At 32.5% G+C, this 14,540-nt stretch overlaps 1 protein-coding gene and 1 long non-coding RNA gene across 2 annotated transcripts in view; both read right to left on the bottom strand.

Moving 5' to 3' along the window:
- The window catches only part of LOC136273439 (uncharacterized), a 32,811-nt gene extending 28,178 nt beyond the window's left edge, over positions 1 to 4,633 (bottom strand). Inside the window, exons 1-2 of the mRNA XM_066077852.1 lie at positions 4,179 to 4,633; positions 3,009 to 3,185 (exon numbers count right to left, since the gene is read on the bottom strand). Of these exons, the coding sequence (XP_065933924.1) occupies positions 3,009 to 3,185; positions 4,179 to 4,423 (422 nt within the window). The 5' untranslated portion in view covers positions 4,424 to 4,633. The remainder of the gene's footprint in view (positions 1 to 3,008; positions 3,186 to 4,178) is intronic.
- Positions 4,634 to 7,268: 2,635 nt separating this feature from the next.
- LOC136273368 (uncharacterized) lies at positions 7,269 to 8,332 on the bottom strand. The gene is made up of 3 exons (XR_010711561.1): positions 8,154 to 8,332; positions 7,652 to 7,798; positions 7,269 to 7,434 (listed from the first exon to the last, which is right to left on the bottom strand). It is a non-coding gene; the product is annotated as an uncharacterized lncRNA (long non-coding RNA).
- Positions 8,333 to 14,540: the final 6,208 nt, after the last annotated feature.

Raw genomic sequence — 14,540 nt, forward strand, 5'->3', positions numbered from 1 at the left:
TGGAAAATATTTGATACTCTCATAGGCAAAAAAAAAAATCGGACTATATAGCTTTAAATTATTTGTATGCCTTTTCTCGGACAGGTGAACACTATCTTAATTTTTACATTTTATTCCATACAAAGTAAAAACTTTTACCACATCATACATGTAATATTTTAAAATTGATATAACGATCGTCATTTTTAAACGTTTGACCTCTCGGAAAAAGATGTACAATTTTGTTCTTAATGTTCTCTAATATCTTTTCTTATTTATCGATACAACTACGATTGTGATTTATATTATAGTTCTAATATTCAAAGAATTAAAAAACAATATAGACCTAAGAAAGTTAACGATTACACATAGTTCATCATCATACGATGAAATATAACAGTTATGAAATGCAAAACATTTACGATACTGTATCTCGATTCGAGCTAAGGAGGTTTTTTTTTTTTACAAACTTGTTGCCTTACAGTTTGTTTTATTGATTAAATTTGCTTGACCAACTGAGTTGTCTAAAATATAATAATGATAAAATTTTGTAAATAAAACATTGATATATTTTATATACTAAAATTATGCATAAACTGAAAGAATAAAAAGTATTTTCATAAAGTATATTACACTCCTCGTTTACCACTATATTTGCGCCTGTACACAAAGTAGATGCTCTTTGTGACCGACTTAAAAGTCCTTGCAGCCAGAACCATCCATGTGAAAATTAAATGTCTATGATGTGCGATGTCCAATTTTAGAGACACGGTTGAAATTTAGTTTCAAGAAAGAATATCTCTGTTTGAAATGCTCTGAAGAAAGAGACAGAAGAGACGAAAAAGGTATCAATAGGACTTGAAGCGCGTGGGGGTGTGCACTGAAGTCTTGATCTCGAACACGGTCGAAGAAGCATCACCATTATCTCCTATTATTAAGTTATTACATGTATTTCTTGTTTTTCTGTCCAAAGATTCAGTTTTGTTCTTTCACATGCATGAAAACTACAGTAAAATGTCACCAGATGGATTTTTTTAATGTTGATCATCTGGCTAAAATTTTGTTCTAGGAACATATCAAAGTAATTTTTTCAGTGCCCCATTCCTCCTTATTTGGCATATCGCAGTTTATATTGCCGTTCATTAATTAACTCTGAATGAAAAAATAATATATAAAGTACATGCTTCCTTTGGTGCTCTGTCAATATTCCAACTCTAAGTACAAAATATATTCTCTCGATTTCTTGCATATTATACAATACCAGAGATCGATGCTGTATGTAGTAGCTTTTTATCCGATTTATGTTTTAAATTTAAAAAACCGCATGGTTATAACCGATGTGTTTTATTTGATTTTATTAATCAGCACTAACTGCAGCATGAAAATTAAAAAGTCGCGCACACTCAAATTATACTTGTCCTTCGGTGTTGGACTAAAGTATTAGCCTTCGCCATGTTAAAGTTGGACTTAAGACCTGTATTCTGACAGTTTTCAAGATTATCCTAAGACATGACAATTTTATGAGCTATGATGAGATCTTACAAAAAAATTTTAGTCTTAAGATAGATTTTGGTCAAAAGTCAGTTAATATGTTAATCGAGCCCCATGTTTAAATGGCAGAGTAGGAAAAAGTAAGATTGGTCTTGCTCTTGTGGGGGAGGGGGCATTTCCTTTGGTCAAGGTTGTGCATTAGGACAGATATTATTTTCCGGTTCTGACGGAAAAGTCCTGGGGATCTATTCACAAAATCCATACGCCAGCTATGGTTAAACGCAGACAACGTGTTGGTGCTGTTTGACGTAGTGACGTTATTATTATGATGTCATTTTTTACGTTGTGACGTTATCAGCAGTATTTTACTAAACACATAGATCATACGATGTATATTGATACAAATTTAAAAAATCAATAATGAAAAACAGAACCTGAATATATTTGATATATTTTTTTTATTTTAATGTATATTTTTTTCAAATTGCCATAGGCCCAAATAGGCCCTATGGCACTTAACGTAGATATTCAAATAGGCCCAAATAGGCCCTGTGGCACAGAAATGGTTAAATTACATAAGTCTGTGATTCATAAGCACAGTATCTAAATCTTTTTATTTCAAGGGGTTTACAAAGTAAATTTCTTCAGTGCATTACTGGTTGCTCTGTTCAATGCATTACATGTAGTAAAAAAATCTGCCACCTTTTCAGGAATGCCCCATACTATGCACTGTTGCCATTAGGAGACAAGTCGTTAGTAATTCGGTTACTTTTATAAAACAAATTCCCTTAAAAAAGCCTACATATATATAAGTCTGATAAAATGATATTTTGTATTTTGTGCTCTTATACAAATCATATTCAGCTGTATGCTATATATCATTGTTTTAGCATCCATACATGGTTTGTGGGATATATCCCATAAAGAATCTATATATATATTGCCATGACATGGTTTGTGGGTTCCTACCCACAAGTATGTTATATATATTATCTACTATATATCACTGTGGGTATGTATACCCACAATGTGGTGACCCACAACGTTATCTATAACTTTGAAACCAAATATGAGTAATCTTTATATTCATCTTATATTTGGCTTCTTCATCAAAAACTATTCCTAAAAATGTGTTTCCTTTTGTAATAAGCCTACCACAAATGCAGGGTCCCACAACCCATGTTTATGGATCATGACCCGCAAACCATGTCAAGTACCTATATATATATATATATATATATATATATATATATATATATATATATATATATATATATATATATATATAATATATATATATATATATATATATATATATATATATATATATATATATATATATATATATATAATTAACATGGTTTAAGAAATTGTAGAAATTTTTGTCTCTGACTTGCACAAGAATTAATTTTTGCTCAATTTGATTAAAATCAGCTGTTTTGATACACTATCGCTCTCAAAAGCGGTAGCATATCACAACGACTGATTTTAATCATATTGAATTTTTGCTGCATATGTATAAAGTACATACTACTTACCTATCTGTATCTGTGTTGGAGATCTCTGAAACATCTATTGGAATTTGAACACTATGTTGATGACTAGGTCCTGGTGTTGATGTCAGACCATGTTTTGCTGTCAAATCAGGAGTTGCCACAACAGCATTGCTTTTCTGTTTAACTGGCAGTTCGGTATCTTTTTCACTCTGATCATACCTTATGAATTAAAGATAATCATTTATATTTCAATAGAACAATAATTTTGTTTAGGACAGATTTTTTTTTTCAGAAGAGAGAAGTGTGAAATTATTACAATAATAAGGAAAAGATATGCCAATGAATAGCATAACAATTATTCATAGTAAATTCTAAATTATAGTAAATAGCTCGTTTGAACAGAGATAGAGGATATCTATATTGTGTGATTTTATATTTGCTTTATCCAACAAGTTGAAATGGTGTATATATTCGCGAGGCTTATTTATGGTTTGAACAATCAACATGTACTATAGTAAGTTTTGTAAACTATTAACACGAGTCTGACATTTTATTAATTATAGAGCTAAAATAAAACATGTCCTTTTTTTATTTTACATCTTTTGTAAAAAATAATGGTAAATGTACTAATTAAACTTTAGCTGCCGCTGAAAGCATTTGGACACAGGAGTTTGAATTTTTATCAATAAAGCCAAAAAACTTACTTTATTGACTGACCCATGAGCTATGCGTAAGCATTCGCTATGCTTACGCATAGCTCATGGGTCAGTCAATAAAGTAAGTTTTTTGGCTTTATTGATAAAAATTCAAACTCCTGTGATATGGATAACGTTAGACTACCATCCGAATTTTCTCAGACCGGGAGCTACATATCTCCAACCTCAGATAAATTAGTTATCATATTCTACAACAAAATATTACCCTCCATATCTAACTTATAATTTATCATTTTATTTTCAACGAGTTAACTTCGTAAATGCTGAATTTCCAATTTCTTATTTAGTTTTTAGGATTACCCCTTGGGAGGCCCCAACGAAGTAAACAGCATCCGTGAAAAATCTTCCCAATCTCTCTGAAGGTTATTTTTACAAATATATTGGTATAACGACGGACAAATCCATGCCAAATCAAATCGAGAATAATGAAACATTATTTAGACTAGAACTAATATATTTTATACAATTTCTGACAAGGACTACACCATGTACATACCGATCGAGAAGAACTTTGGCAACTTCACTATGCGTTTGTAGCCGGAGGGTCGTCTTTAATTCATTCCAACGGTTGTACTGTTCACCAACATATACCCTCGACCGGTTTATCAAAGCGTTAGTTTCCTTTTTCTTTCTTTTCCGCCCAGAGTCAGTTAACGTGGGTTTTCTTCCACGACTGGACTTCGGTTTGGCGTCCGCCATCATCATCCGAAATGGCCGAAGTAGGGTCAAACAAAAGGTCATCAGAATATGCAAATGACCAATTGAATTTTTGTCCAGGAAGCATAAATTCAGCGAACATTATTCGAAGCTCATATAATGGGTTTAAACGGAGGAATAAATGAAGACTGTAATATAATATCATTAAATATAAGAAAAATGGATATATGCGAGTCATTTGGAACGTGATTGAATTGTTAACAAAATTACCAACAAAATGACGTTTATTATCCGTTTAAGATGACAACCATACCCCGATGCAATACGTCAATATCTTGTTATAACGGAAGGATTTTTATTTTCTAAGATATACCCCTTCTTTCACTATAAGTTTATTTGATTATGAATTATAATTTCTGTTACTTTCTGTAAACTGCAGCAGTAATCAAAGTACTGAAAGTACTGTTAGACGGTGGCGCCGTTTGAAAGTGGCATATTACGTGTATGGAAATTATTGTTGTCGAAAATCCACACCCAGCATCTCATACATGTACTTATACTTAACGCTTACTCGCACAACTGGTCTAGAGTTACTTACATGGATAATTCTGTGGAAATCGTAGTTGTGATTACAATCCACACTTTACAAATGTTGTGTCTTTTTATCGTCATCTTTTGGGGAAAACCCATAGATTTGTCACAGTAGCCTTTTTAGTATAGAAGTTTGTATCTATATGTCTGTATCTATATCAGTTGACATTAAAACTCCGTTTTCGGTAATACATGTACTACACAAATGTATTTTGATTGCCCCACATATTGAATGAATAAATCAAATCCAAAGCGATTTCGTCACTTCGATTGCGAGTCGCAACAAACTGGCGCATTTATATAGGCCCGCCTATTTGTAAATGGAAATAAATGTCGAACTCGCGAGTTAAAAATCATTTGAGAACAAAAGGGGCGATATTTACGTACATGTGTAAATAATGTTATTTGTTTGCAAAAAATCTCCCCCCAAACCAAAGAAAATGTTCTCTAATAGCAGAGACGGGGGCATATGGATTAAAGTCACAGATTGTACTTCGCTTATCGAATTGCGTTAGTCAGTTTAGTGTGAAAAATTCGTCAGAAACTGTTAAGTGAACAAAATTATTATATCTTACATTACCGTTCTCAATGTACCATAAATGTATATGAAATATTGCATGAGTTGAACCGATTGTTTTTTCTCACAAAAAAAAGCTAGCGTTTGCTGCAAATTAGAGATGCACGAGCTGACACGCCGTGAAATCCATAAGACATTTTACAGCATATGTCTTTAATCCCTTATTTGCTTACAAAAAATCTGAACAGAAAATCTTTGAAACGTTTGTTTATATATGTACATGTAAACTTGTAAAATGGCGACTTGATTTGCACGTGAATTTTACAATCCGAGGTCGATCGATTAGCTTGTTTGAGAGAAAGTCAGCAGCAAGTAAAGCGTCAACATCAGTAGTAAATATTGTCTGATGAATATTGAGGTGCCTGTAATAAAATTAATGTTCTGTTCCTACAGACTGAGTGGGTTGCAGAATTAAGTAAATCACAGGATAGTCCAAAATTAAATACATATGTATTGTGAATTAATTTCAAGTTTTTGTATGTTAAAAAAAACCATGCACACTTGTAGAAGAAAGTGTGCCATTGATCGGTTGAAGTTCAATAAAATGTAATTTATCTCATATTTATTGTCAGTATCTGTTGTGAATTCTTTAGAATAAGCTACAACAAAATAAATATTCTGCCTCAACTAAACTTAATTCGTTGAAAATGAATGAATTTATCGATGAAGCATAATTGCTGAAATATGAATCCTGTTTACATTAAAAAAAAAAAACAAGAAGCGATGATTGTAAGATCTCTTAGCCAATTATCGCAGTGATATAGTTTATGCAGTCCTGATACAGAGTTTAACGTCATAACTGGCAGTTTGTGCATAAATTATCGATACCGCGAAAGCAGACAGAGTAACGGCTCATTTAAAATAAAACGCAATTTTATAAATTATCTAAATATATGTACAAAATGATTAGCAGCTATAATGCTTAAAATATCTAATAAGATTGAAATTAATTATCATACTGAAATCGACACATAGATAAAACATTGCGTGTAACACTGCATACCTAATAGAGTTATCGTTCCTTATCCGCTAGGGTCCCCGTGAGAAATACTCTTCCGGTCAGGACCGTAGCAATAGACAGTGGCTATTTATAGCCACCGTCTAAAAATTACAATAGTGTAAAGACTATTTCACAAATAATACAAAAATATACTGGAAAACTTTAATCTACAATTAAGGGGGTCATTATTCTACAGGGGTCACTTTTCTTCATGTGGAGTGTGCTCATTTTTATGAAAATGACACTTATTCTTCAGGCAAAGGGGTCATTTTTCTACGTAGAATAATGACCGGGGGGTCATTTTTCTGCGTAGCATAATGACCGGGGGGTCATTATTCTACGTAGAAAAATGACCCCCGGTCAATATTCTACGGGGGTCATTATTCTTCATTACACTTGCAATATCATAGCGGCAACTTCAGTTTTGCACAATATCTGTATTGATAATAAAGTCCCAGATCCAGAAGGAAGAATTGTTATTAATCACGGAAATGACTTTGTGTATCGTGGAACACTGAATGATGGAACAGAAAACAGAAGACATTTGATCGAAGCCAGATTTTAAGTAGCATGTTTCTATTATTTCATGCATTTCATGCGGTGTGAAATATTTGGCATACAGAAAGTAGTATATAGACATCTACATAATTTGTTCTTGAATTGTAAGAAATAAAGCATTCATAGTTGAGTTATACATTTATTGCTTCGAAGTGATTGTGGCATTGGAAATAATTCCAAGCTGACCAAGTTTTATGCTGTGTTTCTCTTGCTCCAACTGCAGTCTTGTTTGTTCGATAACGAGCCTTTGTTCTTCAATATGCAGCCTTTTCTTTTCAACTTCCAGCCTATTCTTCTCTATTTCTAATCTTTCTTTTTCAACTTCAATCAGTTCTAGTGATGGCGTTTTGTCAATCTTACGTTTCTTTGCTGATAAAAAAATAAGGAATCGTAAATATATTATATGCAAACAATTAGAAAATTGCTATTGAACGTATGTGATTGATAATTTTATTGCACAAAACTTTGAACTTGCGTTATAAAAATAAAAGCAACAAAAAGTTGATAAATATGCTTGCAGGTATCAATATTATACTACCATCCTTTAAAAATTAAATCTAAAGCTTGCATATAAAATAAATTTAACCGCTTATGAAGGTTGATGTAGGTATGATTGAACTTGATGTTGGTGTGTCATTCAGAGAAGAGTGTGCTGGTGATTCCGGTAACTCCTCGGCTGCTGGAGCTTCTGTTATGATGAGCCCACCTCTTCCTTGCATATCATCGGATTCATCTTGAAATAAAGCACATAGGGATATATATTCAGAAAAGTACATGTATATAATTTCATCATAACTTTTGATTATATATATATATATATATATATATATATATATATATATATATATATATATATATATATATATATATATATGCACACGCGCACACGCACGCACACACACCGTTTGTTACAATAAAATCAAATTAACTTTATTACAGTCTGTATGAAAATATGTCTTCCTAAAACGAATGCACTATAAAATATGTAGCATTATGTTCTAAATTAATCGTATTTGTTTTGTATGATACATCGGACGATCAATTATTTTAAACTTTAAATAATTTTTATGTAAATTATATGAACCAACTTTGCTCCTTGTCAACAACAAGAGTGTCGATGCCCCCGTCTATCCCTGATATCGCAGTTTCTCCAATGATTGACTGGATCTTGTCCTCTACAGGGGTAACAAAACAATCCGCCGGCAATTTACCACCACCGGTTTTTCTTTCCTCTCGTTTAATTTTGGAAAAAAATTTTCTTTGTGTCACTGCAGAGGACACTCCATTTCTTTTTGAGGTCGTCTGCTGTACGTGAAAATGAGCTGTTAACCGAATTCACTTTTGTACAAATTAAGTCCCATTCCCGTTTTTTCGCCTGATTTGTCACAGTTGAGTTGTGTTTGGAGAATATATTTTCTTTTCTTTTCTCCACTTCTTCTGTTAAGATGATAATCTCCGCGTTTGTAAAATTCGGACTTCTCTTTGGTCGAGACATTGTGGTGTGATTTTGTAAATACGAAAGCATGTATACGTGTAAGCACGGACTTTTTACAAGGACTAGACAAAGAAGTGCACACATTCATGACGAAGTCACTGCCGACTGTCCAGAGTGTTCGAATGACCGAAAACAACGACCGAAATGTTCATATAATAGCAATTAAAAGCTGCTTGGTTAGTTTTATGAAATGAAAAAGCAAAAATCAATAATTCAAAGCTACTTTTATTCAAAACTTTGCCCCTCCCTCCCGACCACATAATTACTGAGTAAATGATTGTAATTACTCACAATAATACTCATAATACAATTTACGTATCATTAAGAAGTATTTGGTTTTTGTATATAATTATTTATATATATATAATTATATCAAGATTTAGCATACTGCCTGCAACAGTTTATTTTAGACTAAGAAATCAACCTCCAATAAAAAAAAAAATGACCTATTAACTCTATATGTATAAAAAATAAGTGGATGTTGGAACCCGTTAACTTGTAATGATTGCAATAACATGGCTCTTCAGATATGTCCTAAGATAGATTTACAATAAGAAAGTTTTGTGAAACAGCTATGACAAATCTTAGGAACTTCCTAAGTTATAACTTAGGCAAATCTTAAGTTCTATCTTAGGAAACATCTTAGGAAATCTTTGTGAAACGGGCCCCTGGACTCTGCTTTCAGCAGAGCCCGGCTAACAAAACCGTTGGGGTTACACGGAACAACCGTCAAAATGACCTAGATCGTCTCTCTATTGGAGAAACGATCTGTAGAAATACTGGAGCCCGTTTCACAAATTTCCTAAGATATTTCCTAAGATAGAACTTAAGATATGTCTAAGTTATAACTTAGGAAGTTCCTAGGATGTGTCATAGCTGTTTCACAAAACTTTCTTAGCGTAACGCACTTTACTAAAGATGCACTCTAAGCCACTTTCTTAACATATTGTTAGTTCTGAATTAATATCGATCATGTAAATTCTTTTCAATATGACACGAAAGTAAACTTGATAAGTGAATGTAAAAATTCATTCCCTTATTTACCTAGAAACATCTTAGGAAAAAAAGTAAAATGTGTAAATAGAGTAGTGTCTATGTCCATGTACTGAAACTTTGAATGATATTTAACACATGCATACATACATATATATAAAACCTATATTCTAGCCTTGAAAAGGTTTCTAGATTTGAGAAAATGCATTGATCGTAGTATCTTGTTTTTTCTATAAGTACAATCATATATTTCTATTATATGAATATGACTGCATGAATCAATTGATAACATTGTTCACTGCTAGAATTTCTGTTAATTTTAGAAATGATAAAGTGCATTTTTTTTGCTCGTTGGGGTACATGACTGAATTCTTTTAATGATCTTACTATATCATACGATAAATGTATATTCCAAATGGAATGCAATAATCACATTTAGTGACAAGTATATAGGATTTAGAATGGAGGGATATGGCACTTTTAAACCAAGTTTAATATAATGTGTGTTTTCTTGTAATGTTTTGTTTTTGTTTTTTAAAACAAAAAGGAAACATCGCAATTCGCAAATACACTTTGTAAATGCATCTCGGTTGATAGGTGAAGCGAGGATAAAAGGCAATTTTTTCTGAATGAAACTTCATTCACATGAAGGATTGTGCATCGACATTCCTAAAGCACGTCCCGTTCATACCCCCCCCCCCATCCCATTAAACAAAAAGTCAAATAAGCACCCCAAGAAAACCCCTAACATTTCTCCCGTAAAAGAAAATATTGTTTCGTGGAGGGATATGACAAATCGTCTTTCTGTAATTGAGTATTTATTCCTGTTTTTATCAGTGATTCTCGGGCATGAATAATCTAATTATCATCATTGCACTAGCTATTAACTATAACCGCTATCCATCTGCACGTGCGACTAGATAATCTAAAAATTGTAAAAAAAAATTAAAAGTATACACCAAAGAAATTAATCGAAGAAATATATGTATATCTTGATAGTTATTTTAAAGTTTTCGGTTTATAAAAAAGTAGAGTGATGTGTATAAAATTAATTTCAATATAATATATACAGTCGCCATGTTTAGTTTTACTTTTACCTTTTTACGAATCACCTTTGTAATGCTTTGTAGCAACCTCTAATGATACAGCGTCCACTAATGATATAATGTTGCATTAGTGGTCAGGATGTTGACCACTAATGATACAATTTTATCATTAATGAACAACCTAACCGCCCGCTAATGATATAAATTCATATTTATATCATTAGCGGTCAAAAATCGTAACCTCTAATGATATGGAAAAAAAATGAGAAATAAGTACTACCTTGACCACTAATGATACACATTTTCAATTGCATTAGTGGATGGATTTGAAACCTTTAATGATATAACATGATAAAAGATTATATATATATATATATATATATATATATATATATATATATATATATATATATATATATATATATATATATATATATATATATATATATATATATATATATAAACAACAAGAATATCAATTAAAGTTGGTTGAATTAAAACTACTTAAACAATAGGGATCATGTCGTTGTAACAAATAATTTTAGCCCGAGTTAAAAATTGACCCGCGTTTCATTTTTCAACATTGATTATTGATTGGGGGGTGGGGGGGGCTTTTCTAACGTTGAAAACTGAGACCAAAAGTCCTGAAATGTATAACCATATTTCATTTTTCAACGTTGATTATTGATTTTGGATATTGGGTTGGGGGGGGGGGGGCTTTTCTAACGTTTAAACTGAGACCAAACGTCGTGAAATTTATACCCGGGGTCATTTTTCAACAGCTTAAAACATTTTTTTTTCTAATCTCTGATGACCTCACACGTTGAAAATTTACCAACAACAGGTTTTTGAACTGTCTCTGAAATGGAACTTGCTCTACGCAATTATTATGTATCTGATAAAAAATTTCAGCTCCATACTTTAATTCCTAATATTGTCCGATATTCATGCCGATATGGATTTTTGTTTCTGTTTTTTTTTTATTTTCCCGATAGCAACAGTTCGTTATTAAGACGAAGAACTCTGTTTCTTGTTGTTAAACTGTGTAGATAGAGCTAAAAGGAATATATATCAAACAACATCGTCTCAAGCCATGGTCCGGAGTCCGTTTATATATACCTCTCATGATCGTTCATGTGGGCCGTGGTTTGCTAAGTTTGTCAAACCAATACCGGCCGTTTATGTAATATTTCCGGTATATCGCTTCAACTTTGATTTAATTTGAGAAGTCATGATAATTAACTAACTGAACAATAATGAACAGTTGTCATATTTTTATCAGACAAGTCGCAATCAGTGATTATTTAAGTAATTCAACTTAACAATAACTTTTCTTAAATTTGCAAGATTAGCAATATTAAATAATGAATAATAAGCTACTGGTCTTGACTTGAGAGGAAAAAAATATTGTGTTCAATAAAGATACAAACACTACACAGAAACTTTTTTGTGGGTGTGTTTAGGGAGAATTGGACATTTATGACGCATTCGCCGACGTAACGAAGAATCTTGACCCGGGTTGAAATTTGACCAGGCTGAAGCTAGCAGCCACTAACAGCAGCCACTAAGCCCGTAGAAACTAGCAGCCAATAAGGAAATTCATCAAAGTACTGAGAGTACTCGAACAGAAAATTATATTTTACTTAATTATCGACATTTTTTAATTAATATCAAAATGATTAATGCTCAATAATTTGTACGAGCACTGACGACTTCCGAAGCAGTAAAGCTCGCATGGATAAGAGTTATAAATACGTCTTTGTTGGATAGGAATGAAATAAGTCTATACAGGTAATAAGTAATGAAAATAATGTTATCCTAAGTGTAGTCTTATTGATACAAATAGAAAAACTATATGCATCGTATAAAGTGATATGCAAACGTATTATGATATAAAAGACATTATAAAGTAAATAAGAAAGCATAAAACAATACAAATACATTAAAAACCCCAAGCCAATCCAGTGTGGCAAGACAATTTGTTTACATCGAAGTTAAACATGTGCGTGTTTAAAAAGTTATCCTCGGGCGTTTTCACTCCCCCGGAAACAACATCAATCGAAAACTAAAAAGACATCGTATTACTACGAATATGAGATAATAGAACACCCAGCATTGTGATCTTATTCTAATAAAAAAATTATCATATGTCGCAGTCAAAAACGGCCAAAAAATTATCAAGTGAAATTGGGATTAATTTGTCTCAGCCATGTTTTAGCATTTCACAATGATATAGGGGTTAAAGGTGGGTCATTATCTCTTTTATCTTTGAAGTGTGCAACAAACTGATACCAGGGCAGTGTAGGGGACGTATGGGGCTATTATTTTCCGGGCTCAAATTTGGGCTGTAGGGGTACCACCAAGTGGCTCCCAGAGGTTCTGGCTCATTTCAGGGGTTTATATCTCACTTGAGATTGATCACAAGAACTTGGAAACAGTAAGATTAGGTAGAAGGCCTCAAGAGGTATTCATAATAAGCCTAAAAGGGCACCTATGACCCATACAAGGGTTCAGTTAGCTCAAATATGACAAAGTTCGGGTGAACTAAACCGACTCTTTTCATTGTCTTTGTTGTATTCGAAGGTTCACGTCAAAACATGGCTGAGACAAATTAATCCCAATTTCACCCGATGATTTTCGCTGTTTTTGACTGCCACATATGATAATTTTCTTTTGAGAATAAAATCACAATACTGGGTGTTCTATTGTCTCATATTCGTAATAATACGATGCATTTTAAAATTTCGATTGATGTTGTTTCCGGGGGAGTAAAAAGGCCCAAGGATATTTATTTTTAACACGCACATGTTCAACTTCGATGTAAACAAATTATCTTGCCACACTGGATTGGCTTGGGGTTTTTATTGTATTTGTATCGTTTTATGCCTTTTAGTTTAGTAATACTTTAATTAATCATGTCTTTTTATATCATAATATCATAATCAATCTTTTATATCATAATATCACTTTATACGATGCATATAGTTTTTCTATTTGTATCAAAAAGTCTACACTTAGGATAACATTATTTTCATTACTTATTACCCGTATAGACTTATTTCATTTCTATCCAACAAAGACGCATTTATAACTCTTATCCAGGCGAGCTTTACTGCTTCGGAAGTCGTCAATGCTCGTACAAATTACTGAGCATTAATCATTTTGATATTAATTAAAATATGTCTATAATTTAGAAAATATAATTTTCTGTCCAGTACTCTCAGTACTTTGATGAATTAGATTATTGGCTGCTATTCTACGGGCTTAGTGGCTGCTGTTAGTGGCTGCTAGCTTCAGCCTGGTTGAAATTTGACCCGGGTATCATTTTTCAACGTTGAAAAATTGATACCAAAAGTCGTGAAATTATACCTGGGGTCAGTTTTCAACAGCTTGAAAAATATTTTTCAAACATCTAATGACATCGACACGTTGAAAACTGACCCTGTTTAAAATTGACTCCGACTTCAGAGTTTTGAACTGTCTTCGAACAGAAGTGTAACTTGCTATTCAGAGTGTAATTGTACATGTGTGTACTTAAAAGTTTCGGTTTCAAAACATACTATCCGCTATATTTGCCGTCTTGGGTAATTTGACATTTCAAAGGTTGATTTTTCCGACTTCAATCATGTAATATTTCATCAGACTGAAAACGTGGTATGTAGCAACCTCTAATAATATACCGTCCACTAATGATATAATGTTGCATTAGTGGTAGGGATGTTGACCACTAATGATATAATTTTATCAAACCCGGGTCAATTTTCAACTGGGGTTAACATTCTTTGTTACACCGACATAATCATCATTGTTGAAGTAGTTTTAATTCAGCCATCTTTAATCAAAATTCTTTGTTGTTCTAATATATAATTAACAACCCACATATTCAACTTAACAACAGATTAGTGATTCAATTGTGCTACAGACCACAATAGCAAATAGTC

Source organism: Magallana gigas, chromosome 3 (genome assembly GCF_963853765.1).
Source record: "Magallana gigas chromosome 3, xbMagGiga1.1, whole genome shotgun sequence".
NCBI lineage: Eukaryota > Metazoa > Mollusca > Bivalvia > Ostreida > Ostreidae > Magallana > Magallana gigas.